The sequence below is a fragment of the Microdochium trichocladiopsis genome (genome assembly GCF_020744255.1).
Source record: "Microdochium trichocladiopsis strain MPI-CAGE-CH-0230 chromosome Unknown B0I36scaffold_7, whole genome shotgun sequence".
NCBI lineage: Eukaryota > Fungi > Ascomycota > Sordariomycetes > Xylariales > Microdochiaceae > Microdochium > Microdochium trichocladiopsis.
Genome location: NW_025763550.1, coordinates 605,236 through 630,352, shown reverse-complemented (window position 1 = coordinate 630,352; position 25,117 = coordinate 605,236). Strand labels below are relative to the sequence as shown.

At 55.6% G+C, this 25,117-nt stretch overlaps 10 protein-coding genes across 10 annotated transcripts; 6 read left to right on the top strand and 4 right to left on the bottom strand.

The window, feature by feature from the left end:
• Positions 1-137: 137 nt before the first annotated feature.
• Positions 138-1,644, top strand: B0I36DRAFT_375297 (uncharacterized protein; the record flags this gene model as incomplete). Its single annotated transcript, XM_046160355.1, has 4 exons — positions 138-423; positions 530-817; positions 885-1,015; positions 1,093-1,644. The coding sequence occupies 4 exons, from the start codon at positions 138-140 to the stop codon at positions 1,642-1,644; spliced, it is 1,257 nt and encodes a 418-aa protein (XP_046010166.1).
• Positions 1,645-2,806: 1,162 nt separating this feature from the next.
• On the top strand, positions 2,807-3,852 carry B0I36DRAFT_375285 (F-actin capping protein; the record flags this gene model as incomplete). The annotated part of the gene is made up of 2 exons (XM_046160352.1): positions 2,807-3,299; positions 3,461-3,852. 2 exons carry the CDS (start codon positions 2,807-2,809, stop codon positions 3,850-3,852), a joined length of 885 nt encoding a protein of 294 aa, XP_046010165.1.
• Positions 3,853-6,893: 3,041 nt separating this feature from the next.
• B0I36DRAFT_326953 (uncharacterized protein) lies at positions 6,894-7,337 on the bottom strand. Its single transcript, XM_046154410.1, has one exon. It carries the CDS (start codon positions 7,224-7,226, stop codon positions 7,053-7,055), a length of 174 nt encoding a protein of 57 aa, XP_046010164.1. The 5' UTR covers positions 7,227-7,337; the 3' UTR covers positions 6,894-7,052.
• Positions 7,338-10,206: 2,869 nt separating this feature from the next.
• B0I36DRAFT_350905 (uncharacterized protein) lies at positions 10,207-11,575 on the top strand (the record flags this gene model as incomplete). Its single annotated transcript, XM_046156959.1, has 3 exons — positions 10,207-10,411; positions 10,574-10,874; positions 10,951-11,575. 3 exons carry the CDS (start codon positions 10,207-10,209, stop codon positions 11,573-11,575), a joined length of 1,131 nt encoding a protein of 376 aa, XP_046010163.1.
• Positions 11,576-13,208: 1,633 nt separating this feature from the next.
• B0I36DRAFT_326949 (uncharacterized protein) lies at positions 13,209-14,740 on the top strand. The gene is made up of 2 exons (XM_046154409.1): positions 13,209-13,555; positions 14,142-14,740. The coding sequence occupies exons 1-2, from the start codon at positions 13,502-13,504 to the stop codon at positions 14,694-14,696; spliced, it is 609 nt and encodes a 202-aa protein (XP_046010162.1). The 5' UTR covers positions 13,209-13,501; the 3' UTR covers positions 14,697-14,740.
• A 410-nt stretch (positions 14,741-15,150) lies between these two features.
• On the bottom strand, positions 15,151-15,867 carry B0I36DRAFT_364573 (uncharacterized protein; the record flags this gene model as incomplete). Its single annotated transcript, XM_046158988.1, has 2 exons — positions 15,151-15,573; positions 15,772-15,867. The coding sequence occupies 2 exons, from the start codon at positions 15,865-15,867 to the stop codon at positions 15,151-15,153; spliced, it is 519 nt and encodes a 172-aa protein (XP_046010161.1).
• A 643-nt stretch (positions 15,868-16,510) lies between these two features.
• On the top strand, positions 16,511-18,619 carry B0I36DRAFT_326945 (mitochondrial carrier domain-containing protein). The gene is made up of 4 exons (XM_046154408.1): positions 16,511-16,806; positions 16,951-17,274; positions 17,407-18,195; positions 18,271-18,619. The coding sequence occupies exons 2-4, from the start codon at positions 16,984-16,986 to the stop codon at positions 18,337-18,339; spliced, it is 1,149 nt and encodes a 382-aa protein (XP_046010160.1). The 5' UTR covers positions 16,511-16,806; positions 16,951-16,983; the 3' UTR covers positions 18,340-18,619.
• Positions 18,620-19,284: 665 nt separating this feature from the next.
• On the top strand, positions 19,285-20,645 carry B0I36DRAFT_375296 (Ribokinase-like protein; the record flags this gene model as incomplete). Its single annotated transcript, XM_046160354.1, has 4 exons — positions 19,285-19,390; positions 19,496-19,593; positions 19,676-20,386; positions 20,535-20,645. 4 exons carry the CDS (start codon positions 19,285-19,287, stop codon positions 20,643-20,645), a joined length of 1,026 nt encoding a protein of 341 aa, XP_046010159.1.
• A 2,587-nt stretch (positions 20,646-23,232) lies between these two features.
• B0I36DRAFT_364569 (ankyrin repeat-containing domain protein) lies at positions 23,233-24,058 on the bottom strand (the record flags this gene model as incomplete). The annotated part of the gene is made up of 2 exons (XM_046158987.1): positions 23,233-23,271; positions 23,450-24,058. 2 exons carry the CDS (start codon positions 24,056-24,058, stop codon positions 23,233-23,235), a joined length of 648 nt encoding a protein of 215 aa, XP_046010158.1.
• Positions 24,059-24,100: 42 nt separating this feature from the next.
• B0I36DRAFT_364568 (ankyrin repeat-containing domain protein) lies at positions 24,101-25,117 on the bottom strand (the record flags this gene model as incomplete). The annotated part of the gene is made up of 1 exon (XM_046158986.1): positions 24,101-25,117. One exon carries the CDS (start codon positions 25,115-25,117, stop codon positions 24,101-24,103), a length of 1,017 nt encoding a protein of 338 aa, XP_046010157.1.

The following is a 25,117-nucleotide window of genomic DNA, read 5'->3' as shown; positions in this document are numbered from 1 at the left end:
GTACTCCTCAGTCATCTACGCGACCCGGACACGTCGCTCGACTTCCACGCGCGAATATCGGCATCACAAACAGGTAACGCTCTTGCCAAAGGAGCACGTCAATCTTCAAGGTTTGAACAACATACGATTCTGCAGCGATGGCCACCGCTCGCAAGCGACCTCGGCCGGAGGAGTCCACCGAAAACGTGGCCGAGTGCCCGTTCACTGTCATACATCCCGATCCCAACGAGAAGGAGAAGAAGACAAAGCGCCGCCGTGGCGGTTCAGAGGATCGGCCCGCGCCTCCGCCGAAAATCCACCTCCAGGTCTCGCCGTTCTCTCCGATCGGCAAGTTCAACGCCAAGGACAACACCATGGACCGCCACTACCAGATCGCTCCGTTTGCCAAGTGGATGGACATGACCAGATATAACAGCTTCGTTTGTACGCGCCCTCCCACTCCGCCCCTCTTTGTTTCAATATGCTTTGTGATGTCTGCTGCTTGGTCCTCTGATAACGCGTGCCTCAATGCTAACATGATGATGCGTAGTGAATGGTGTCAAGTACCACAGCGAAGGCTTCGTCTTCGTCGCAAATGACAACACTATTGAGCGCCAGAAGAACCCCGGCGAGTCCCGTCAACCTAGAAAGAAGTCGGACGACGACTGGGTCGCAAGAATCCTCGAAATTCGCGCCGCGGACGAGCATCACGTGTATGCGCGCGTCTACTGGATGTACTGGCCTGACGAGCTGCCGGCAGGCACGACAGAAGGAAAGAGGGTCATCAAGGGTAGACAGCCTTACCACGGCAACAATGAGCTCATCGCTTCCAATCACAGTAAGGACTTTTGCGCGCCCAGACTGGTGTGTATTGCGTGGATAGCTGACATTCGTCGACTTTGCAGTGGATGTCATCAACGTCGTCAGTGTCACGGCAAGCGCAACTGTCCATCAGTGGGACGAGACAAATGAAGATGAAGTACAGCCGGCTCTGTACTGGCGCCAGGCCTTTGACGTGCGAACCATGGACCTCTCGGTATGCCATCCACATTCGCACAGGACTCTGAAACTTGCCTGCCTTTGAGACGCTGCTGACTCATGTATTGATAACAGTCCGCCGAAGAACGTTGCCGCTGCAACCGTCCCGAAAACCCCGACAAAAAGCTCATTGGCTGTACCAACGAGGAGTGCCGCAAGTGGCTGCACGACGATTGCCTGGTCCACGAAGCTCTCCTCCGCACTTTCGCACGCCTCGGAACCAACAAACCTCACAAGCCGGCGCCCGTCAAGGACGAGCAAGAAAATGAGACTGGCCGCCGGCCTCTGTCGCCCAGCGAGTCGGGAGCAGCACCAACGGCGGAGCCTTCTATTGATGTGAAGCCCGAGGAGCAAAACACCGTCAAGATGGCCGATGTCGAGAACGTGCTTCCCATTATCAAGGCGGAGCGCACGGGACAGGCGCCAGAACCGAAGAAGAGAGGCCGCGGCCGCAAGTCAGATGCCCAGAAGGCAAAACCATACGAAGGTTATTTCTCCGCCATCATTAGAAATGACGTCAGCCCGCCAGTTGTCGAGATCACTGATCTGCGGGAAGAAGTGACCGGTGGTCTCAAGGAGTGGACGGAGCCTCTGGACTGCCTTGTTTGTGGCCAGCAAATCCACTAAACCAGGAAACTCTAGCATCTGTTGGCAGAGTTTTGCTGGGGCCGTAGACGACAAGGACGATAGAGGTCTGTGGACCAGACGTTCGGTAGACGGGATCTCGTGGGCTCGCTCAGTTTTCGAGAAAGGGAGGAAGCCGACCGGACCTGGGAAGCAGTTTGACAACAAGTCGTTGTCCTGGCGTTATGACTTATGATATCCCGCAGTTTTTGCGAAGACTCAGCTTTAGGAGAGGCCCCGGCGGATGTCGGCTGTGCTAGCTGCACGAGGCGCATCAATCGCCAAGCTTGTCCGCACATCGCATGCGTGCAGACGATTGTGGTTGCACGTTTCGGTCTATGGGTATCCTCCACGATCCCGGCAACTGAGGCGAGGTTGATGGCGAAGAAAGGGATGTCGCAAGCGCCGTACTGGCGTGAAGCATAGCTGTACTTGGTGGCTGAGTTGGTTTGGGGAGCAAGCAGTATATACACCTGGGGGAACGAGGTCGAAGAGGGCGTGTTGAGAACTGATGGACTTTGCTGTAGCACGGGATGGCAGGCAAGCACTATTTTGGGTGGGCATTCTTTCGTTATTCATATCTGTAGGGCAATTGTACATAGCTGGCTGGTGGTATTTTGGGGGGCCCTCGAAATTTCTAAAATGTCTTTACCTCGACATGGCAGATTGTCCTTGTGAAGCTGCAGTGTCAATCAGGGTGAGCTCCGAGCTCGTAGAGGGAGCTTGGGCCGGCGCGCGAGTGGCATGGCGCTTGGAACTCAGGGGTCCGGCCGGCAGTAGCTTCCACTGGGGCTGGGCTTACCCCGCGGCGGTGATGCGCCTGCTCGAGGGGGACTCGACCACAACAAGCATTCCCCGGCCCTCATCCACGCAGCATTCAGCCATTTCTCCAACAAAACGACACGTGCAGGCACGACGTGGCTGCAAGGAGACTTGAAAGCGCAACCTCTGATCATTCACATCTCCTTGACCGTGGACAGCCTTCCTGTTATCTCAACAACACCCCAAGTCGAACGACAGGGCCCTCGAGTGAAGCAGCCGACGCCTCGATCCCGGCCCGCCTCAAGCCGACACAGCCAAAGCGGCCACATACGGCAACAACGTGAACCCCATACGGACCGACAAGCGTGTTACGAGAATACAAGCATCACCACAACAAGCACAAATGGCGTCCACCGACCCCTTCGACTCGGCGCTCGACCTGCTGCGCCGGCTCAACCCGAAGCACACGTCCGAGCACCTCAACTCGCTGATCCAGCTGGCCCCCGACCTGACCGAAGACCTGCTCTCGTCCGTAGACCAGCCTCTCGCCGTGCGCCGGTGCAAGCAGACGGGCCGCGAGTACCTCCTGTGCGACTACAACCGCGACGGCGACAGCTACCGCTCGCCCTGGAGCAACCAGTTCGACCCGCCGCTCGAGGGCGTGGCCGGCGGCGGCGGCGGCGGCGCTGGTGGTAGCGGCGGAGACGGTGAGGACGGGGCTGACGGGGCAGAGGGCAACGCGTCGGGCCTGCCGAGCGACAAGGTTCGCAGGATGGAGGTTCGGGCCAACGAGGCGTTTGATGTGTACCGCGAGCTCTACTACGAGGGTGGGGTGAGCAGCGTGTACTTTTGGAACCTGGACGATGGATTTGCGGGCGTAGTGTTGCTCAAGAAAGGTGAGTTCCAGACTTCGTAATTTTGTCGAGCTTTTCTGGGTTGGCGGGCTGGCTAGCTGGCCAGCTCGCCATTGAGGTCAAAATGAAGGTTTGGGAGGAATTGCCCGTCAACGAGATCTTGCAAGGGTTTCCCCCGCTGACCATGCATGAAAAACACAAAGTTGCCACACCCGGAAGCGCAGGCGAGGGCACGTGGGACTCGATCCACGTCTTTGAGGCCATCGACCGCGCGCGCTTCACGCAGTACAACCTGACGTCGACCGTCATCCTGTCACTCAGCAACGCCTCGCAGGTCCTGGGCGAGATGGACCTCTCAGGCAACATGACGCGGCAGGTCGAGATCGAGCTGCCCGCCGAGACGGACGAGGCGCAGATTGCCAACATTGGCAAGCTCGTCGAGGACATGGAGCTCAAGATGCGCAACCTGCTGCAGGAGGTCTACTTTGGCAAGGCCAAGGATGTCGTTGGAGATTTGCGCAGTGCGGGCAGCCTCAGCGAGGGCGCGAGAGACCGCGAAGCGCAAAGGGAGATTATTGGCAGCATGAGGCGGTGAAATCTCTCTCTGTCTCTCCTTCACTGGGCTTGCAATGTGGTTTGTGAGCAAAAGCAAATAGGTTGGGATTCTGAAACTTGCCTTGTCGATGTTGTTGTTGCGCTTGTCGTCACAAGTCCCCGTTGAGCGAGTATTCGTAGATGGATTCTTCAAAAAGAAAAAGACTCGAGAACTGGTAGAAATGTCACAAAGCAACAGATATCACTCGGCTACTGGATTTTGAATTTTCTTACCGGTCAACGTGAGTGGGATCGAAAGACTTATGGCTGATGTCTTGTGGGAGGGTCGGAAGACATTTTGATGGGAGAATCCATCCAGACCCGGGATACGGATAGTCTTGTCTCACGGCCGCGCAGACGCCTGGTCGCACCGGGCTTTCTCGTTCAGAGATGCCAACGGTCATCGTTCTACACCCGCCGCTCCTTGGGCCCTTGGTCGTAGGCTCCGGACATTTTGGTGCTTTTTTTTCTTTTTTTCTTTTTCTTCGTTGGGTGCGCATCTGCGCATTGAGCAACGAGTCTTTGCTGGGCATATCTCCTCTGCCTGCAGCTATGGTGCGTGAAGTCGAGCTTAGTTACAGAAGAGATAGCAAGACTTGCTCTGGGCCTGGATTTTGGCTAAAAGGTTAACCACGCGGCGGAGCTCTTCAGTTGTACACAGGCCCGTAAATCCCCGAGAAACATAAAGACCAAGGGCGGGCATCATGAGACAAATGAACTCGTTGTCAACATTCGAGGAGGACCGAGGAGTGTCTCTGTAGCAAAGTCAAAAGTTTTCATCCTGGTTAGTGCCAATGACGACGATATCGACTAGGGCATTGGGTTGCCATTCCTTCAAACTAAGAGTTGAAAATAGTGAATAAAAGACAATTTACTTCTTTTACAGGCCGAGCGGTACGCGGGTTCTTTCTTTCATCCTTTCTTACTCTGAAAACAAGATGAAGAATGATAAATCGACATGTCATTGATCCTTCAAAAAGTAGAAGCATATATGCCGTGCACGAGTTGGACGGCGCCAAGCTGGAGAGACTTCTTGAGGCATGTCTGACCTCGATGACATCACATTGGGACCAGGCCATGGTGAAACGAGCTTTCTTTTCTTTTCCTTTTTTTTTCTCTTGGCTTAAGTATGGACAAACAAAGTTATTCGTCATGAGCAGATGCAGTCAGTCACCTTTACTCTTGGACGCTGGTGATGGGGTCGTTATAACCAAGTAGACCTATGCCGAATTAAGTAGGCCTGTGCCGCTGTGACCATCGAAGATTTCGGCCTGCTTGTGCAGCATGCAAGTGCCTGAAGGCAGGCAGGTAATTCCCGGATGGCCATCGTTCCGAGAGGCATGCATGTTCATGAAGCCTGTCCTAAATCGAGTAGCCCTTTTGCATCGTGCGTCGTCTTCCTGCATACCTGTTTCCAGAAGCATACTGTTCAATCCCCAATCTTGACAAGCCCAATTTCACCTTTGCCCCTTTCTGAATGAACTCTAACCGGACACTCCCGTTCTCAGAACAAAGTCTCCGGGCTCAAACAGCCCTCGGCATCCCACCCGAATCCCCTGGGGACCACCCCTGACCGGGCTTGTGTTGTGTTCTCTCTCCCACCCGCGATCCCGAATTCCGCAGCGGCCTTTGCATATCGCATGTGGCATGGGTCCGCCTGCAGCTGTCCGGGGTTGACATGCATCTTGATCAACGGTGACCATCTGACCCTGCTTCATGATTATCGCCATCGGGCCCGATCCCTGCCCGTTGTCATTGCTACCGGTAGCGCCACATTTGCAGGGGGGCGAAGGGGTTTTGGGGGCGAACACTCCTGTCACTTCCTAGTAACTCAAGTGCCAGTTGGGGGGAACGAGTCGGGCATCAACGTCTTTCAACAATTCGGTCGAAGGCGTGAAGTTCCCATTCCACCAACGGTCCGTGTGCGAAGCCGCGTCAACAACAAATGAAGCTTGACACGGCTGCACCCGTTGCTGCCAAAAAGCCGGATCCTGCCGAGAAAGACACCTTGATGAGATTGCTTGTTTTCGGGGAGATATTTCTTTGATGGGTCAACGTTCCCTGTCTGTCCAGGGGGGACAATAACAAATGAGGAAGCTGTAAGCCGCCCGAATTCCAGAATCTCCAAGACAAGCACTGGCGCGGCGCGGCGCTACCTCCGGCATATAGTGTCTCCCTGCCGCGCAACGGAACGGCATATTCCAGCACCAGGAGCCACTTCTTGCCCATGCTCCGCGGGTCCGGTAATTTGGGGGAGGGGGGGGGGGTTGTTTCTTGCCGAGGAGGGCCTCAGATCGCTGGCTGGACTTATCATGCCGGACTTGTCTCCGAAGCTGCCGAGATTTGGCCCTGGGCTAGGCCCAGGTTCGTGATTGGGCGTGTCTAGGAGGAATAAGGTTGCTCGAAGGGGGTCCCGTGGTTGTAATCATAGAGTCCGGGGTATTGAAAGGTTAATCTGTCTCGTCGCTTGGCCCACACACCACCACGCAATCCTGAATCCAACGGCTGGTTCGGCGCTTGGCCCCCACGGCAGAGGACAGGTAGACAGTAGTTTCTATACCGTATCTTGGATCGCCGGCACCGGTGTCGTTGTTACTATAGAGTTTATCACCCCAGGCTGTGATATGAGCCATTCGACGTTATCAGGCCGAGGGAAGGGAAAGGGTGCAATGCCCCCCTCCTGAACTCAATCCCATCTATCGTCTCAGGCTTGCGAGTCTGGACCCAGGACACCATCCGGCGTATCCGTTGTGGCAATGGCAACATCCGCAGTTGTGCTCGCGCGCGAGGACGCCTTGTGTGCCAAGCTAGAGCTGCAACGTTAGGATCTCATACATATCAGCATGGTTCATTGCGATTGTCCGGCTTGCTAGCCACAAAGAGACAGACCCCCCTGCATGAGGCCCGCAGTCCGCCCCCTTTATGCTGGTTGACGAGCAGAGAAGTGGTGTACACGTATGCACGCCAGGCGGTGGGATGGGACGGTCCGTGTCGAAGCCTTACTCCATAAGACGCGGTCGACGTGGCGGAAGATTCCTCAAGGGAGAGCAGTCATGACCGCCGGCCTGCTTCAAGGTTTGAGCACTGACGTGGATTTTGTACCGGGGGCCAACATTCTTTGCGCATGGACCAGCGCATTCGTCATTCCCAGAAGTCGAGAGTCCTAGAAATTGTCCTTCTGCTTGTCCAGCTCGACTCCCGCTATGAACAATGGAAACATAGAGGCAACGACATGGCGCGAGCTCGATGTAGAGCCCGGTAAAGTGCCTGCTGAGGCAGACGTCCACCGTTCCACTTTGGCCCGTACTCTTGAGAAAACGGACAAGAACAGCAACAAGCTGCTGGACGCAGTTCCCCGGTGAGCCCGCTGGCCATCGTATGAGCGTGAAGCGAGTGCTGTGTTCTGAGGGTGCAGAACGCACGCGGTGATCCCCAATCTTATGCTTGCGTGGGATTGAAATACTAAATTAGGTTGATCGGCGGTCCTCTGTCTCTTGACAGAGACGAGAGCCCAATGCCGTACCAGGATATACTCGGTGACCAGGATTCTGAGGCATGGCACATGGGCTCCTCAACTTCTGCGTCATTCGCTGTAACACGAATGACACAACCAGGTCCAGATCACGGCAAAAGTGGGGGTGCTGGGTGCATGGGTTGTGGAAGATTTCTGGAAGCCATCTTCTGGAAGCCTTCCACGCACCAACAAGCCCCACACAAGCCATGAACTTTCCCCCAAAAGATGACAGGACGTTCGCCAGCTAAGAGCACCAAGTCGTACGTTTGTGGTTTAGTAACATGGACCTCAACAGGAACTGTATGGTTCTCGCTGGTGGCCCGCGGCTCGAGGCACTTGAAGGAGTGACCAATTTGCGATGCATATGAGTTCAATCCGATCTCCTCGTCGTCCTGTACTGGTCACACAGTGCTTGTTCTCAGGTCGTTTCGACAGGGTCCTCCCCGAGACAGATACCGTAACATTTCCCTCGTATGGTGAGTGTTGGGAGTCCTGCCACCAGACATTGAGAAACCGGCAGAACAAATCGTATGACCATTGATGGACTACCACGACAGAATAGCGGCGGGACTTCCCGTCCCTCTGGAATATTTCAGGTGGCTAGCTGTAAGGCCCCTGGTCCAGCTGTAGCCGTCATGAACCTAAAACGTCGTGGGTTGTCAAAGGCACACGTCAGCTAGGCGGCCACTGCATGCCAAGATTTGTCTCAGAACTGAATTTTGGTAATGGTCAAGCAGCGAAGCAAGTCAATCGCCCGTCTGACATTTTAGTGAAAAAGTGAGCACGGTCGGGCGGTCATGGTATCCCTGCCAGATCCGCAGGCATGCCCCGTGCTCACCCATGCCGAGAGGACGTCCCTCATGGACTTGCATTTGTGCTGTCGGTTACTCGTTACTCCAATAACGTCGCCATGTAGGTGACGACAAAGTGCATAGCCGAAAGGGAGACAGCAAAATCGGCCGCCCTCGCCAGAAGTGAATTAGCTGAATGCGGCACAAGCTTAGGGCCAATGGGCCAATAGACTCAGGCTCGACCTTGTTGCTTTTTCAGCTTCAGTTGCTGCTTCGTGGGCAGATCCAGGGCCTCACTGAGCAGGCACCTGTGTCCGATTCACCACTGATACATCTGAGGAGTCCACGGCTTCAAGCTACAATCTCAAGGCCCTCGTTCCGTCATGCCCTTAGCTGCACAAGTACGTCAGCGCAGCTCCTTTTCGAGGTGTACGGGCGCCGGGGTTGATACCTTTCCAAAGACTTGTCCCGCAATGCCCTATGCTGGGATCGTGGGCAGTGTACGACCCGTGACGGCCCATCCTTGATCTTGTGAACGACACTAAGCAACAAGGCTTGACCCGCCACCCCGTCTGCCCCGCCCACGTCTCTGCGGTTGGGACGAATTGACACGATCATTCGGGGCCAGGCTGTGTTGAATACAGGTGACAGGGTTGTCAACGTCTGCTGGCGGAAAGCTTCGAACCAGGGTTGGACACCCCTTCGAGGCACGACAATAGCAACGGGTAGGGACAGCATTACCAGGGCACTTACCGCCGCCACTGTGGGGTTCGGAGCCGTGGCTTCTGAGCGATAATGCCCCGGTCCCTGGCTGCAGAGGCTGTAGCAAACACTGCCGAGTCCCTGGGCCCTTCGTGCCACCAAGCTTGTTCCACTACAGAATGAGCGCCAGAGTCCGCGATCCAAGCTTGGTGTGACAGGACATGGACCAGTCGAGCTGAGGTCGATCGTGCTGAAGCAAGGGTTGCGTCTCGAAACTTTCGAAGGATGGTGTAGTGCTAGCCAAGGCGTCCTGTACTGCGTACTGCATTGCCAGGGGCACCTCCGTCCCGTGTCCCCACTTGCCATCACACGTCCTTGTCGGCCACTGTCCTGGTGCGACTGTATGGGTCCCGCATGGAGCAACACCTGGGCACTCACGACATGATCATTGCGAGCAGGGTGCCCCGCCCACCCCCCATCTGGCTCCTGCAACGAGAAGGACTGGACTCAAGATCCCCTGGTTCGGACGTCGGCGGCGGTGTGCCAGCGAGCGGCGTCCCAATTCTCAAGATCGAGCTCGCCATTGGATCAGGGCTGCTGGCACTGGACCATTCCTGTGTCTTCTGGTCAACTCGACGTCCCACAAAGGCATGCCAATTTTTGGGGTCAGAAGAGACAAACCCATAGTTGTCAAGGCAGTGGTAGCAGAGGAGTGGAAGACCGTGAAAAAAGGGCGAGTTGGTGATTCGAGACGCTACGCCGACTTGGCTGTTGAGCTGGACCATCAAGAGTCAAGCTTGGACGGAGACAGCAGTCTACAGGGGACACCCCCGTGACCAGCAGCCGATCGTGACCCGCAAGATGGTGGCCTCGACAGTGCCCTGTTGGCACGACTCCGCCGAGAAGCAAGAAAAAAGACGTGCAGCAGCAGGTGCAGAGAAGCCACGCCCCCCACCTCGAGCGACCGCTAAGGCCCTGCCCAGCGCTGCAATGGTGTACTTGCGCTAGCCCGCTAGCTCCGGGCGAGGGTGTGTGGTCCCCCCCTTTGTCCCTCCCGCTCCGCCCTCCTATTCCTCGACCCGACACCACTTCCCGCCACCATCCCTTCAACAACCACTGTGACCGAATGCTCTGCCACAAGCTCCCACGACCTCGCGTTGCTCCTTTGCTACAAAGCTAGCCCCTCCCGCACTTCCTTCGTCTCCAGACTCCCAGACAATACCGCCAAGGACGACCTGCGAGAGCCTTACCAGTAGCCCCTCTCGCCTTTTGACGGCCCCTCCACGGTAAACAGCTCGCGAGCTTCCGCCCCCCGCCGCCACCCCTCCCCTTGGCTTGGTCGACCGAGATGGCATCCGAAAAGCCCTCGGTCCTCATTATTGGCGGGCTGGGCTACATTGGCCGCTTCCTTGCCCAGCACATACACCAGGAAGGCCTCGCCTCCAGTATCCGTCTTGTCGACAAGGTCTTGCCACAGCTGGCATGGCTCGCCCCTGAATTCGAAGAAGCTTGCTCCAAGGACAACTTTATGCAAGCTGATGCCAGTAAAGAGCGTATGTCCTTGGCCCCTCCCCGCAGCTCTGTCGATGCACTCGACCCGCCACGCTCTCCCAATCACGGTTGAGTTTTCGGCATCCAGATTTTCGTACTGTCTCACGGCAGATTCTTGTTTTATACATTGTCCACTGCTAACCTGTTGTTGTGCAATTCTGCAGAAGCCCTGGCCCGGATATTCGACCGTGAAGATGGCAAGCAGTGGGATTACGTCTTCAACTGCGGCGGCGAAACTCGATACTCTCAGGAGGACGAAGTGTACAAGGTCCGCTCGCTGGCTCTGTCATTAGCTGTTGGAAAAGAGGCCGCCAAACGCAAAGTCAAATGCTTTGTCGAGCTGAGCACGGGAATGGTCTACAAGCCCAACTCGGCTCCGAGCAAGGAGAGCGACAAGCTCAAGCCTTGGAGCAAAATTGCCATCTTCAAACTCCAGGCTGAGCAGCAATTAGCACAAATCGAAGGGTAAGTTATTCTTCATCCGAATCATGATAGACAAAGTCAAGCACTTCCCACCGGAAACTTACTGACCGATCTGCAGGCTCAACTTGGTCATCGTCCGCTTGCCACACGTTTACGGCCCATACGCGTCTCAATGGGTAGGCACCGCCATGTGCCTTGCGCGTGTCTACCAGAGCATGCACGAAGAGATGAAATGGCTCTGGACGAAGGATCTTCGTACCAATACAGTGCATATTCGTGACTGCACACGGGCTTTGTGGGCCATTGCCTCCTGGTATGCCGAGGGGAAACCCAAGTTCGACGAAGCGAGCATGGGCAATGTTCCGATATTCAACGTTGTCGACAAAGGAACAACCACACAAGGAACGATAGCCGAAATCATTGGTCAAGTGTTTGGCATCAAGACTGGCTTTCAAGGACAACTATTGAGCAACCTGGCAAGACTGAGCATGGACAACATTGTCGACGACGTCAATGACGATACACTGGGCCCTTGGGCCGATCTATTGGCTGAGAAGGGCATCGTCCGTCCCGGCCCGTTGACACCCTTCATGGAAAAAGAGCTGCTCAAGGACACTGATCTGAGCATGGACGGAGGTCGATTTCAGGAGCTCATCGGATTCGAATACAAGCACCCAACCATCACCAAGGAGCTTGTCGAGGAGGTCATTGAAAGTTATAAGAAGATGAACTGGTGGCCTTGAACAGTTCAAAGTTTTCATCTTATTTTGCGCTCGTCTTTTGATACCCAGCACCAGGCGCACGGCGGAAAGGGTCGTGGAAGAAACGGCAGTATGCTCAAGCAGAACGCGGTGGCAAGCGTCCTTTGCTCTGAGCCAAGCTCGTTGAAACCGTCGCAACGAAGCGCTGTGACGGTCGCATGCTGCAGAGACTCCGCTGAGCGGGATTCGCGAACCTTCTTACTTTGTCCCTGAAGAGCCAACCTTCAGCTTCCTTCATCAACAAGAGAAGGAAACTGGAGACGAAGATATACGGTTAGACAAAAGGGGTCCTTGAACAGCAGAATTGCGTACCTGGAGAGGCTTTAGTTCTTCGCACAACAAGCTTGTTGTTAGTTGAGTCCTTTACAGAGCGATGTTTGAGGCGGATGGACGGCATTTTGATCATTTACATTTGAGACAGATGTCCCGAGAAGGTGCGGAGAAGGCGTTTGGGGTGGCATCATTCCTGGTGGCACCACTTGGGCTGACGGCATGTACATCTGTTTGGCTTCGAGGTATGATTCGGGTGAAGGCATTGGCACGAATCAGAACTTCAGCAATAATGACAAAGATGAAAGCGTCCTCCATTCTGCACTGCATCATTGCCTGCCCGACACTAGGGATCATCCCTGGACGACCATGACCGCCTGGGTCAGCCTGGAAACTTCCAGGACGAGGCACTCTTGACCACCGAGTTTTGCTAGGATCACTGATTATCCCATGGCTCGTGTGTTTGACTTGTTACGTGCTTGAGATGCTCTGCCCGCGTTAGGGAGCAGGCAAGGAGGGGACTTCCGGTGACCGCTGACCTCGGGACTTGTTCCGCCACCACCCCTTCGAGCTGCGGAGAATCTTGAAAGGCAGAGAGAGGCCAACGTTCCAGGATTCTGTAAGCGCCGATATCGAACTTCCTGCCAAAAGCAGCAACTCCCAGGCGTGTATCGTTCATGCACAAGGTGCCGCCACCTGCAGGGGTGAAGCTTTGTGCCTTGTGGGCAGGTATTGAGGAGGGTCTAGGTGGTGAAGCTTAACCGCGTGTCTGGTATCCTTCATGCCGCCGAAGCGTGCGGAAAGGCCCTTATTTAATCTGCCGGCCCGTCCAAGACTAGCATGAACCATGAGCATCAAAGTATCTTGTGTCAGCAAGCAAGCATGTATGTTGCGGCGCCCCCGTGGAAGGCTCACCTGGAAGATGGTTGGCGGGGTTTTGACGGCGGGGAGACCCTTGTCCCACGTTTTCGTCATGCCTCGGTCGAGATCTGCGTGGTCACGCCCGAGAGCTGTGCCCCCAGCACAAGCAAGCTCTGAGAGCTGCCTACGCAGTACTGCCCCTCAAGCAGGCCAGGATCAGCCTGGCAGGGCAGCACCGCGAGGACCGTTTTCGGGAGGGGAATGCGAGGTTATCCGCTGCCTTTCATTCACTGGCCGAAGCGAGCCTTGCAGTCCCGACCCCTCACGACTACTCCATGCGCGAGGCCTGGTGACTGTTGGTTGGAGCGCGCGTTGTCCCATGTGAACGCGAGGCTGACCAGGGGAGCTCATATCACCCCACGGGGAAATGCAGTATAAGTATGTCGTTGATGCGCTGCTTGGATCCGTCATGAGGTCGCCCGCCCCCTCCTTCTTTACCAAAGGTATCAAAGAAAAAAGTGTTGGAAATCGAGATAACAGAAGGCTGAAGTCGACCCTGGCCCAAAGAAAGTGCCCGGCCCCACCAAGAGCAACAGCCAACTGCCCACCTCACGACCGTCCGTCTGGTCCGACTCTCTCAAACGCACGAAGTCCGCTCCTGCTGGGAACCGCTACACCTTTCTCGCGAGCACACTTGCACCCTTCGCAAACACTGCAGCCGCGCTTTTCTCCTCGCAGGAATTCCTCCGTGTCTTCAATCAAACGCTTCCAGCAGCCATGGCCGCCCCCGCCAACAAGACCATCGCCGACCTCAACGGCAAGTGGATGCTCGTAAGTGCCCAGTCTCTCTCATTTCCAAAAGTGCCCGCCTCCGCCCGCGTTAGTCCTGAAGCACCAGTCAGTCCTTGGGCATACCTCGGCATACCTCGGCTCGCGAACTCCGATGATCCCGAGTGAAGTAGGAGAGACGCAGCAAGAGAAGGAGGACAACAAAAGAGCTCCCGGTGACGCAGGGGTGTCACTTTCTCGTTACTGCGCGTGCAGGAGGAGTCGAGCCAGCATGTGGCACCTGGACCTCGGCTTGCGAGCACTGGCAAGCGCCTTGGCTTCGAGTGCCGCTCAGACAGGCCAAGAGGACATCAAACCCGATGCATCAAGGCATAAAACCAGCCATGCCCTTGAATTCCGGGCATCTCTGCCTAGTAAAGCAATGGACATAAGCTCAGTCTCGAGCATTCTCAAAAGCATCGCAACATTCAAATGAGCTGGGACCGGAGATCTGAACAATCCAGCCTGGCTCAATCGGCGAGCTTCACCGCTTGCGAGCTGACCGAGCTTCTATTATTTCAACAAGTCTCCTGATGATAGCACAAAGGCTGACCATATTCTGTGCTTGCCTCGTTGTCTGATTCAACAGAATAAGACTCTCTCCACAGACACGGACAAGGCCTTGGCTCTGCAGGGCATCGGCTTCTTCATCCGCAAGTCGATTGGCCTTGCCACCATCTACGTGGACATCAACCAGTACGACGGGCCGCCCACGCCGCCCAACACCTCGACCGAGAACGTGGTCCACATTGACAGCCTGCAGTCCGCCTCGAAGCTCACCTCGACCCAGGAGAACCGCTGCGTGGACGGCGAGTCCCGCCCCCACGGGGACTGGCTTTTTGGCAACTGCAAGGCCTTTTCCAAGCTGGTCACCGAGGAGGACGTCAAGACCTGGGTGGTCGAGAAGCACGGCGCCTTCATGGGCGAGGGCTGGCTCACGGGGCCCGAGGAGGCCACCGGTCCCAACGGCGCTCTGCACCTCTACAACTCGGTCGAGAACGTCGACCCCAAGGGCGGCTGGACTGCCGCCCAGATCTGGGGCTTCCAGACCATCGACGGCGAGAGGAGGTATGTCCGCCACGTCGTCGTTGAGAAGGGAGGCCAAGTCGAGACTATCAAGATGGTCTATGACTTTATCCCGTAGAGGAGCGTACGATGAAATGGGTATTCTTTGCTACATAGTGGAGCATTGTGCTTTCAAAGTAGTGATATGCAATGTCAGCTCTTCAAAGTGCGCGTGTCCGCCTCGACGTTCTGCGACTTGTGTGCTCAAGTTTCTCCAATATTGCGTCGCTCTCGCCCATATCCAGTCTTGTTGTGAGATTAAACCCGAACTATCAGTGGCCGTCGTTGAAGATGCGCCACTGAAGTTTTGCAGTGCAGTGTTGGCTCGCCAATTGGCGATGCCTGCAGGTTTCCCGTCGTCCCTCATGTTGAACTTTTGTCCCTTGTATGCCATTTGCCAGAACGCCCATGAGAAATCCAAAGAAAAGCGTACGAGTCGTGAGAGATCTCGGTTGAGTTTGGGGAACCCCGAGAACTATGGTGTGGCACCTGTACAACGTGCTTGAGAATGGTCTCCATCAGGCCTGTCCATTCTACGCTGGCCTCCTCTTGACAAACTCCTCGAGATCAGACCTCGTCGCCACACCAAGAACGAACTTCCTGTCCTCGTCACTAACAACCGCAAACTCCTGCTTCTGCCCACCACTTGTGTATCCCTCGAAGAAAGCCTCGAGCTCCTCGAGTGGCGTGTTGAGCGTAATTATGGTGTACTTCTTGCCCTTTCTCTGGAAACGCATCATCGCCTTGGAGAGGGGATCCTCCCCGGCCACGGCGCCACTTTCTAGCTTGGCCTGTAGCGCGGGGATCGCGATGTAGCCCATGAGCGCGCGCGTGTCCGAGTCCACGACTGTCAGGTGCGTGTACTCGCGCTCAAAGGCATACATCATAGCCATGGAGACGGTGTCGGTGGGGTTCAAAGACAGCGCCGAAGGGGGCTCGAGGTCTTGTACGGTGGCCTAGTCGTGATGGGCAAGACGCAAGTTAGTGAGATGTCGTTTCTGCTGGGGAGTGGAGTGGACATGTGTGATGAAAAGTGGCTTTGAAAGGAGAGTGTCGTGAGGGTATTTGGCATTGTTGCCATCGCCCATATCGTGACTGGGGGCTTCACAAAAGGCGATGGCTGGCGTTGGGAAATATGGGTTGAGTTGACCTACCCCGCGATATCTGGCTGACCATTTCGATACAAACGGCGGATTCGACAAAGGCGAAGGGCCGATATGCGTCCGCGCGTTCATAATCTGCGCCGCCATGGTCGTGTCTTGTCGCTGATGCTCTGGCAGTGCCACTGGGTGAGGGAGAACGTGGTGCTATTGGTGTCGGATGACTATCGAGTTCGACAACGGCCTTCCTTGCTGATGAAGTACGAGCTCTGACACAGGGCCAGGTTCAATTGCGTTCGCTGGGAGGAGCAGATGGCGTTTTATGATTCTGCGCAATCGCTGTCTGGAATTGAAGGGAGGGGCGTTGTGGAAAATGCGTCGTGAATCCCTTAGCGTGGTGGATCTTGAAAGTCACAGGCGTCCGGGCCCCCTTGAGAGGGAAGTGGGGCTCGGCCGAACACGGCTTGCCCCGGATGCCAGGGCCTGGCCTGCCGCTGATGCTCGATGCGATCACTGCCTCGGCGCTTGCATCATTACCCTATTGTGGTTTGCGTGATGCTAAGGACACGCAATGCTGATTTGACCAAGGCATAGAATGAAGTAGTTTGCGTGCCCGAACAACTCCTGTCTCTGATCCGCAGTCCAAGGACCAGAGAGGGAGGCCGGTCGGAGTTAACGCTTGCTGGTTGTGCACTTTTGCGGAAGGAGCCCCGCAGAACGTCATCTAGCGTCTAGTCACCAGTAGAAAGCTCCTGCCGCACACCTCAGGTCGCTGAAGCTTCAAAGGCTGTGTGCCAAAGTTGGAGTCGCGCGATGTGCAGGATGCCCTGGTGAACACGAGGTGGTGGTTGCACGTCAGCGTGCTTGCCCGCCGAGGTGCGCTCTTTTTAACTCCCCCGTCGCCCGGCGCTTACCTCTCTCCCTCCGTGCTTCCCTGTGCCACAACCTCTCTCCACTCCTCTCTGGAGCTCATTAGGACTACAGTGCCCTGCCTTTTTGTCATCGCTGGCGACGACACTCTAGAGCTTCAGGACCGCGTTCTCGCGTCCTCCTATTGACCCGTTGCCCTCGCCTAGGGCCAATCACGTAGTGAGTTTGCCGGCAAGAGCTTCCAGTTCACCACCCTCAAAACAATTGCCGTCACCGGCGCAACCTCAATTGCTTGCGTCGTCATCTCGCCAAGACTACAATCGTCAGCTTCGAGCTCGCCGGGACGCTAATAATTCATGCTAGGCCATACTTGAAAACACCAGGAAGGCCCTCAACATGCCGTCGCTGTTCCCAAGCCACACAGCCCTCCAGCAGGCCTTCTCAGGCCAGCCTGATGCCAAGACCACGCTCACGACCAGCGCGACACCTCGCCAGGCTCGCTCGGAGCTCTACGTCGCCTACTCTTTGGCAGACGATGCCAAGGACAAGGCCAAGCAGCTCAGCGCAGAAGCCCAGAAGGAATTCGACAAGGCCACTGGTGCTGTCCAAGCCAAGGCCGGCAAGAAGCTCGAGCTCTACTCGAGCCAGTACTATGCAGCATGCACCTTTGGTGGCCTTATGGCCTGTGTAAGTCCCGCGCCCCACAACTCGCCCGACCGTGCCGGTCCACCCATCTCGCATCCCGCGTCCACGATCGGTCTCTGGCGCCGGATTGAAGCTAACGGCGGGCGGCGTGCGAACCCCTGCACGCCTCCATAGGGCTTGACTCACACTGCCGTCACACCTCTTGACCTCGTCAAATGTCGTCGCCAGGTCAATTCGTCTCTGTACAAGGGCAACTTTCAGGCATGGGGCATGATATACCGAGCTGAAGGACTCCGCGGCATCTTCACTGGATGGAGTCCAACCCTGTTGGGTTACTCTGCCCAAGGAGCCTTCAAGTACGGTTGGTATGAATACTTCAAAAAGAAGTACTCGGATCTCGCTGGTCCGGAGAGGGCGGCAAACAACAAGACGGTGCTCTACCTTGCCGCATCCGCCTCGGCCGAGTTCCTTGCCGACATTGCCCTATGTCCCTTTGAAGCCGTCAAAGTCCGTATGCAGACGACCATCCCGGCTGCCTACACTGGCACGTTTGACGGTTTCCGCAAGATTACAGCCACCGAAGGTATTGGCGGCCTGTACAAGGGGCTGTACCCGCTATGGGGTCGACAAATTCCTTACACCATGATGAAATTTGCCTCCTTCGAGACCATTGTCGAGATGATTTACGCTCGGCTGCCTGGAAAGAAGAGTGACTACAGCAAGGCTGCTCAGACAGGGGTCAGCTTCGTTGGTGGCTACGCGGCCGGTATCCTGTGTGCCATTGTCTCCCATCCAGCGGATGTGCTGGTCAGCAAGCTGAATGCCAATCGCAAGGCTGGTGAGGGCTTCGGCGCCGCCGTCGGACGCAACTACCGTGAGATCGGCTTTGGTGGACTGTGGAATGGCCTGCCTGTCCGTATTGTCATGATTGGAACGCTGACCGGCCTGCAGTGGATGATCTACGTGAGTTTTCCGAGCTTTGGTTCCCATCGACCTAGTCCCTCGACCCCGACGACTAACAAGTCTCTTCACCAACAGGATTATTTCAAGATCTTCATGGGATTCCCCACAACTGGCAGTACTCCCGAACCGGAGCTTAAGAAGTGAAGATATTTGTACACCATGGGCTGCTAGAATGGAGACATGTGCGCTGCTTCGTATCTTTGGAATCGGTGGTTTACAATGTTGCGATGGTTCTTTCGTCCTCCGGCAGTTGGCGTCATGAGTTGTGCCGGGGCTCGGGCTGCATGGGCCTAGTGTTTGCAGCTCTTCTTAATTGTCTGACTCTTGTGCCTATTTTTTCAGACAAGAATATTTGCCATGACAACGGGGCCGATCCCTCTACCAGTTGTATTGCTAGAAGTAATAAATGCTTTGTGTCTCAGTCCCTTGAGTTGCTATTTTATGCTTGAGGTAGGCAGGCGAACATTTGGTGGGATGTAGAGCTTACACGAGGACCAGCACGATAATCCACCATGATATCTTGATGTGACTCAATTGGCTTGCAAGAACGAGAGGACATGCACTGCCTCAAAGGCCAAATATCGTGACTGTATCAAGAGTTTCCTGCTGGTGGAAGCGACCATGGTCGTTCTCATGGCTGAATGAGCTGCGGTGTGGAGCTGTGGATGCTGATGTCATGCCTCCATCATCACAATGTGCTCAAACGTCAGGCCATCTAAGGCGACAGCTCCTGCTCTCGAGGTACAAAGGATTATAAACAGGTCAAATTCAGGTAATAAACAAGAGTCAGCGGAACAAAACAATTTTGAAGCTCAATTGATAATTGTGCGTTGCGTAAGATTGACAAGTGTTACCAGCACACAGACTTCAACATCATCAACGCCTGCCCCGCAGCAGCAATCCACGACGCAGAAGCCCCAGGTATTCTTGACACAAGACTGTCCGACTCACTCTCACAACATTTGCCAACTCAATCACGACAGCCTTCCCACCCGCCACCCCTCACAACTCCGATTCCACGCCCATTGGCATTTAGAAAATCACCGAAAACCAACGCCACTGGAGAACACTGCAGCTTACCACATAGCCATGAGCCCACCCGCAACAGGACAGCCTGAGATGTCATCCGCCACGAAAGAGCTCTTGGCCAAGGTGCGCCAGATCGTGCCGCCAATGCTGGGGAAATTCCACAAAGGTGAGCAATTTACGGGGTTCATAACTTGTCTTATGTAGCCGTTGTGTCCTTTTTCTCTTTCTAGCAGACCACGCATTACTGACCACTCTCGTTGACATGGAACAGGCCAGCTTGGGCGCGTAGCCGTCATCGGGGGCAGCGAAGATTACACGGGCGCGCCGTACTTTTCCGCCATGGCGAGCGCGCGCCTGGGCTGTGACATGGTGAGTTATTCACCATTTGACGGTACCCTTGAGGACGGGACATTGCTAACAAACCTGTTCTTTTCTTCTTCTCTGAGAAAAGTCCCACGTGATCTGCACACCAGGCGCAGCAGCCGTGATCAAGACCTACAGCCCAAACCTCATGGTCCACCCGCTCATGCGGCAGTCGCCCTCTGACGCTGGCTCGTCACAGAACCCGGCAGACACGGACCCCAAGGAGATCTCCAAGAAGATCATCGAGATGCTGCCCCGGCTGCACGTCCTCGTCGTCGGGCCCGGGCTGGGCCGGGACCCCCTGATGCACGACACGCTGGCCGAGGTCCTGGCCGCGGCGCGGGAGCGCAGGATGCCCGTCGTCATGGACGCCGACTCGCTCGGCCTGGTGCTCAAGTCGCCCGAGCTCGTCATGGGCTGGCGCGAGGTCGTCCTCACGCCCAACGTCGTCGAGTTCGGGCGCCTCTGGAAGGGCGTCAAGTCCGAGGACTACAACCCGGACCAGATCGAGGGCGACCCCGCGCGGCACATCAAGGCACTGTCGAAGGCGCTCGGGGGCGTCACGATCGTGCAGAAGGGCGGGGTGGACCTGATCAGCAACGGCGACGAGACGCTGGTTGTCGATCTCCAGGGCGGGCTGAAGCGGAGCGGTGGCCAGGGCGATACGTTGACGGGCAGCATCGCGACGTTCCTGGGGTGGAGGAACGCGTACCTCGAGAAGCTGTGGGATCATGGCGGGGATATGAAGGAGGATGAGCTGCTGCGGTTGGCGGCCTTTGGAGGTGCTGCTATCACGAGGGTGAGTTTTTCAAGTTTTTCTCCCCATCTTGTTTGATTCGGAGATGACACCATGGTGCTGCCAGTGGAGGGCTGTCGAGCACTTGATTCCTTGAAGAGGAGCACTTGAGTAGGCAGGCATGGGCTAACACGTTTCTCCAACCTCGAAGGAATGCTCCCGCCTCGCGTTTGAGAAGCACGGCCGCAGTTTACAGGCCAGCGACCTGACGGAACAGGTTCACGTCGCCTTCATGACCCTTTTTGGCGAGCCCGACAAGTAAGTAGGACTTTTTCATGCCGTTTGACCTGACACGTTCTTTGTCCAGAGTTATCCTGGCCGCACTACGTACTTGTGGCAATCGCGGAAAGCATTCTCAGACTGACATAGCACAGCTGAATCACTCGCCACGAACACGATTAGGAAAACACCAGCCCGCCGCTCGGCACTGTGACGTAGACGTGGGGTATCGTGTGCTTGAAGCTTGCACGCAACAGCAACAATAGTCTTTCTTGATCATGCATGGCAGATAGACGAAGCTGTAATTTCTATCGATGGATTCGGCAACAGTGATGAAACTGGTATCTGATTGTCTTGAACTCATAAAGCGGCTCTGCTCACCCATAAAAGCCAAAGCGTGGAGGCCTCTGTGTTGCCTTGCTGTCCCGAAAGTTCAGTACGTGCCATTTGAGAATTTCCTTCATTACACCTTCGCACGCCCGGCTCAGTCCAAGCTCGAGTTTGGGTGTTCCATTCCATATTTCATGAGAAGGTGTACCATCTCGTCGTCGCCCGACTCCTGTGCATGCTGCATAAAGGCTGGATCCAGCTGGTATGCCATTTGAGCACTTGCGCCTGCCCGAAGGAGCACTTTGGCTAGGTCAACACGGCCTTGCCGTACAGCTACGTTCAGCGGTGCTTCTTCGGTCCACATGTCCAACTTCTCGTCTGAGATGTAGCGCGCAACGTGGTCAACCTTGGCCCCCTTCTTGACGAGAAGACTGGCGGCAGCACGCGAACCAGCCATGACAGCATGCATCAGAGGAGTGCGGGAGGATTTATCCTGTACCTCTATATCGAGGCCACGCTCAAGAAGAAGTTCTGCGATGCTAGCATCTTCTTGCCTGGAGGCAAGAGCAAGTGCACCTCTACCGAATCGGTCCACGGTCATTGCTGAGCAGCCGGCCTCGAGAAGGATCATTGTCGCATGGGCCGTGCAATGATGTATAGATACCAGCAGTGGATCATTCCCGTCGATGTCTCTGACGGAAACATCTGCACCGCGTGCCAGCAAGAACTTTAGCACCTCGCTGCCCCAGCTTTGGGCAGCCCTCAGGAGCGGAGTTTGGTGGTCCGCAGGATCTCTGGCTTCGATGTTGGCACCACGGTCCAGCAGAGCGGCGAGTTCCTCCACCTCATCTTGTGGATTCCGCCGGCGGCGGTACTTGGAAGGTGCTGGCGGGAGCCTGCGCAGTAGCGCTGTGCGCCCATTGGAGTCCGTCACGTCTGGGTCCGCGCCGTGGGTGCAGAGAAGTTCAATAACACGAGTGTTCCCCTGATAGAGGAGTCCGTTGAGTTGGTGACCTGGAATGTCAAGCCAGGTTCTCCCTTCATGGCTCTTGACCAGCCGCTCTATCATCATCTTGAATATGCCAGAGCTCGGAAGCGCTTGCGACAGGGCATTTGCCTTGTCGTCGTAATCCATCGCCAGGGGGTTTGCACCGGCGTCCAGCAGAACCTTTACGGTGCTGATCAGATTAGCACCCACGGCTAGGAAGAGGGGTGTTTCTCCTCTGACGTCTCTCATGTCGACTCTGGCTCCGTGGCCGAGAAGTATGCTTATCACATCATTGTGACCTTGCTTGGCTGCAGCATGAAGAGCCGATGATCCGTTGCTGTCCCGAAGCCCGACAAGCGTCGAGGTATACTTTGTTCGCGTTGATGGTCTGACGGTGCCTTCTTTGATGAGCACGGAGGAGATTGATCGCTCGTGAGAAAGCAGGAGCCGGACAATCTCGCTGTTGCCTTGTCTCGCAGCCATGGAGAGTACCGTCTCGTTGCAGTTCAGCGTGGCTGGGTGAGCGCCGTAGTCTAACAAGAGCTGGACCATGGACGCATCATTGTTGCTCACAGCCATGGCGAGCGGTGTTTTCCGTTTCAGATTTTTGGTCACGGCATCTTCGAGGTGCTCATTCGGGTCGGCTCCCAGATCCAATGCTTTTCTCGCGTACTCGAGGAAGCGGTGCTCGGAGGCCCACCACAGCGGTGCACTGGGGGCGGCTCCATGGTGAACGTAGCGTGTGAGTGAGAAGGCAGTGACTGGTCCATTCAGTTGGCGGCTGGCGAGAGCCAATCCGAGTAGAGTGTCGTGGGTTGACAATTGACTGGCAATGCAGAGAATGAGCTCTGTCGGCAGGTTGAGTAGCGCCGGGGGGTTTGCATGCTCTACTGACTTCTCGGCCATGATTGCTCCGTGCCGGTGGAAGAAGATGCGGCAGTCTGGAAGTCCTCAACGGGGGTTGAGCTCTTCAGAACTGCCCAAGTCTTATTCGATTGAGATTTATACTTTATGATCAAAGTCACGGACACAGTCGGAGTTGTTTATATTGGAGACGACATGGCAAATGCCCGTCGCTGCCTAATTAATGTCGGTGCTTCACTAGGTGTCGGAGCTCTCGATCTAGGCAGCTGCAGGGATTTTGGATCCTTCCGAGAACTGACATGCACGACCACCAACGTTCAAATCGACGCGGCTTGCCTGAGCAATGAGGATTCAATTCATTCCACCCGTCATAACATGCTACCCTTCAAAAGTCCCACCTTCTTCACCCTCTGAACACATGCTTGACACTACTCATTTACACCCACAACTACTCTGCCGCCAGCACGGGGACGTAGCCGTGACGAGACTGCAGCGAATGGCACTGTTGCCACTGCCTCTATAGTTGACTCCTCCATGGTGCTTGCCGTGAGGTCTGGTGATGGTTGTCTTGCTGGCAGGCTACCAGAACGTCTTTGGCTCTTTCTGATGTATCTAGTAACGAGTCCTGCCAGCTTGATCCCCCCTGATGCCCTGCCTTGCTTCACCAGATCTGGGTTCATGTCAGTTGCAAGTGTGACTGATGACCCAGAAGTCAGCAAAAGTGCTGCAATATCATAGAAACCTTTTCGGATAGCAATGTTGAGTGCCGTCTCTTGAGATTTGTCTTCGTTCGCGCCATCTTGCTCTGCATTCACGCCTGCAGCGTTGAGAAAAGCGCCTTTGTCCACGAGCATCTTGACTGTGTGAAGGTTTCCTATTGCTACTGCATGCATAAGCGGTGTCCAGGATTGTTCGTCTTGAATTTCGAGGTCAGCACCTCGAATGATAAGCTTAGTGGCGATTTTGAACCACTTCGCCTTGATAGCTACCGTGATGGAACTTTGCGTCGAAAGGCTGTTGCCGCCGGTGGACACTCCATGGTTCAGAAGTGCCTCTGCACAACGCTTGTGATGGTTCAGCAGGGCGAGCATCAGCGCGTCGTCGCCCTTCTCATTCTTCGTTGAAGCGTCTACTGAATTTGCCAAGAGGTACTTCACAAAGTCGTAACGGCCATGTTTTGCTGCACGCATTAGTGGCGTTGGTGTCTCGGCATCTGCAGCGACCTTTTGGTTGATGTTGGCACCATGGTTGACCAGCAGCTGCAATTCTTCCATCTCTGTCCGAGAGTTTGCACGCCGAGGGCGGCCCATAAGATCCTAGAGCACGGTCGCCCCAGCGGCCGATTTGACGTCTGGATCAACGCCAGCATCAAGGAGAAGCTTCATCATATGCCTGTCGCGGCCAAGTTGTCTCTGCAAGACCTCGTCTGGGACAACGAACCATGTCTTTCCGTTGGTGACTCTTTTTACCGAGTAAAGCACGGCTTTGAGGATCTCCATGCTCACGCCCGCGCTGGCGTGTCGGACGAGTGTCGCAGCTAGGCTGAACCCATTGTCCCTTCCGTCATCTCTGGTCACCACGTATGCTTTGGACGAGTCCAGAAGTCGCTTCACAATCTCTAGCTTCCCATGCATGATGGCAGTGGCTAGCGGTGCCTGACCGAAGGCATTGAGCAGGTCGGGTTTGGCATTGTGTGAGAGAAGCAGGTCGACCATAGTGGTGTCGTTTTGAAGAACGGCGTAGTAAAGAGCCGTGTGGCCCTGGACACCACGTACGTTTGCAGCATCAGACACGAGCTGGCTTCGTCTGTACGGGGATGCTGTATTATTGCCAATGTGGTGCTGATCTTGCTTGAGGAGGAGCTGCACGATCTCGGGGCTCTTCTGACTGACGGCCATCATCAGAGGCGTGTCGGAGGAAGTTGAGGCTGCTGGATGGGCGCCATAACGGAGCAGAAGTGACACCATGGCTACATTCTTGTGTTCGATCGCCACGAGCAGCGGTGTGTAGAATTTGTATGCGTGGCCTTGGCGAAAGGGCTCGTTTGCGTCCACTCCCAACGCCAAGGCCCTCTCGGCTGTCTTGAGCAGGTCGTTCTTGACCGCCCAAACCAGTGGGTTTCCGTTGTGAAGCGCTGTCTCGATGTGGCGGGCATAGGCATGAGTGGCGACAAGCTCGTAGATATGACGGCTTGCCCGAGCCAGCTGGAGAGCGTGGAAGACGGAGAGGTGCTCGATAACGACAAGAATGAGTTCTGGTGGGAGGTTGGTGAATGCTGGCTGGGTGGCCAAAGCCCACTCGACGTGATCCGAGAGGGACGCGCCGTCAGACAT

Excerpts from the sequence above, each read along its gene's own strand:
- B0I36DRAFT_326953 (XM_046154410.1), bottom strand. The coding sequence starts at position 7,226 with ATGGCCAGCGGGCTCACCGGGGAACTGCGTCCAGCAGCTTGTTGCTGT.
- B0I36DRAFT_326949 (XM_046154409.1), top strand. The coding sequence starts at position 13,502 with ATGGCCGCCCCCGCCAACAAGACCATCGCCGACCTCAACGGCAAGTGG. Across the intron at positions 13,556-14,141 it reads TCAACGGCAAGTGGATGCTC|AATAAGACTCTCTCCACAGA; the intron begins GTAAGTGCCCAG and ends CTGATTCAACAG.
- B0I36DRAFT_326945 (XM_046154408.1), top strand. The coding sequence starts at position 16,984 with ATGCCGTCGCTGTTCCCAAGCCACACAGCCCTCCAGCAGGCCTTCTCA. Across the intron at positions 17,275-17,406 it reads TTGGTGGCCTTATGGCCTGT|GGCTTGACTCACACTGCCGT; the intron begins GTAAGTCCCGCG and ends ACGCCTCCATAG. Across the intron at positions 18,196-18,270 it reads GCCTGCAGTGGATGATCTAC|GATTATTTCAAGATCTTCAT; the intron begins GTGAGTTTTCCG and ends CTTCACCAACAG.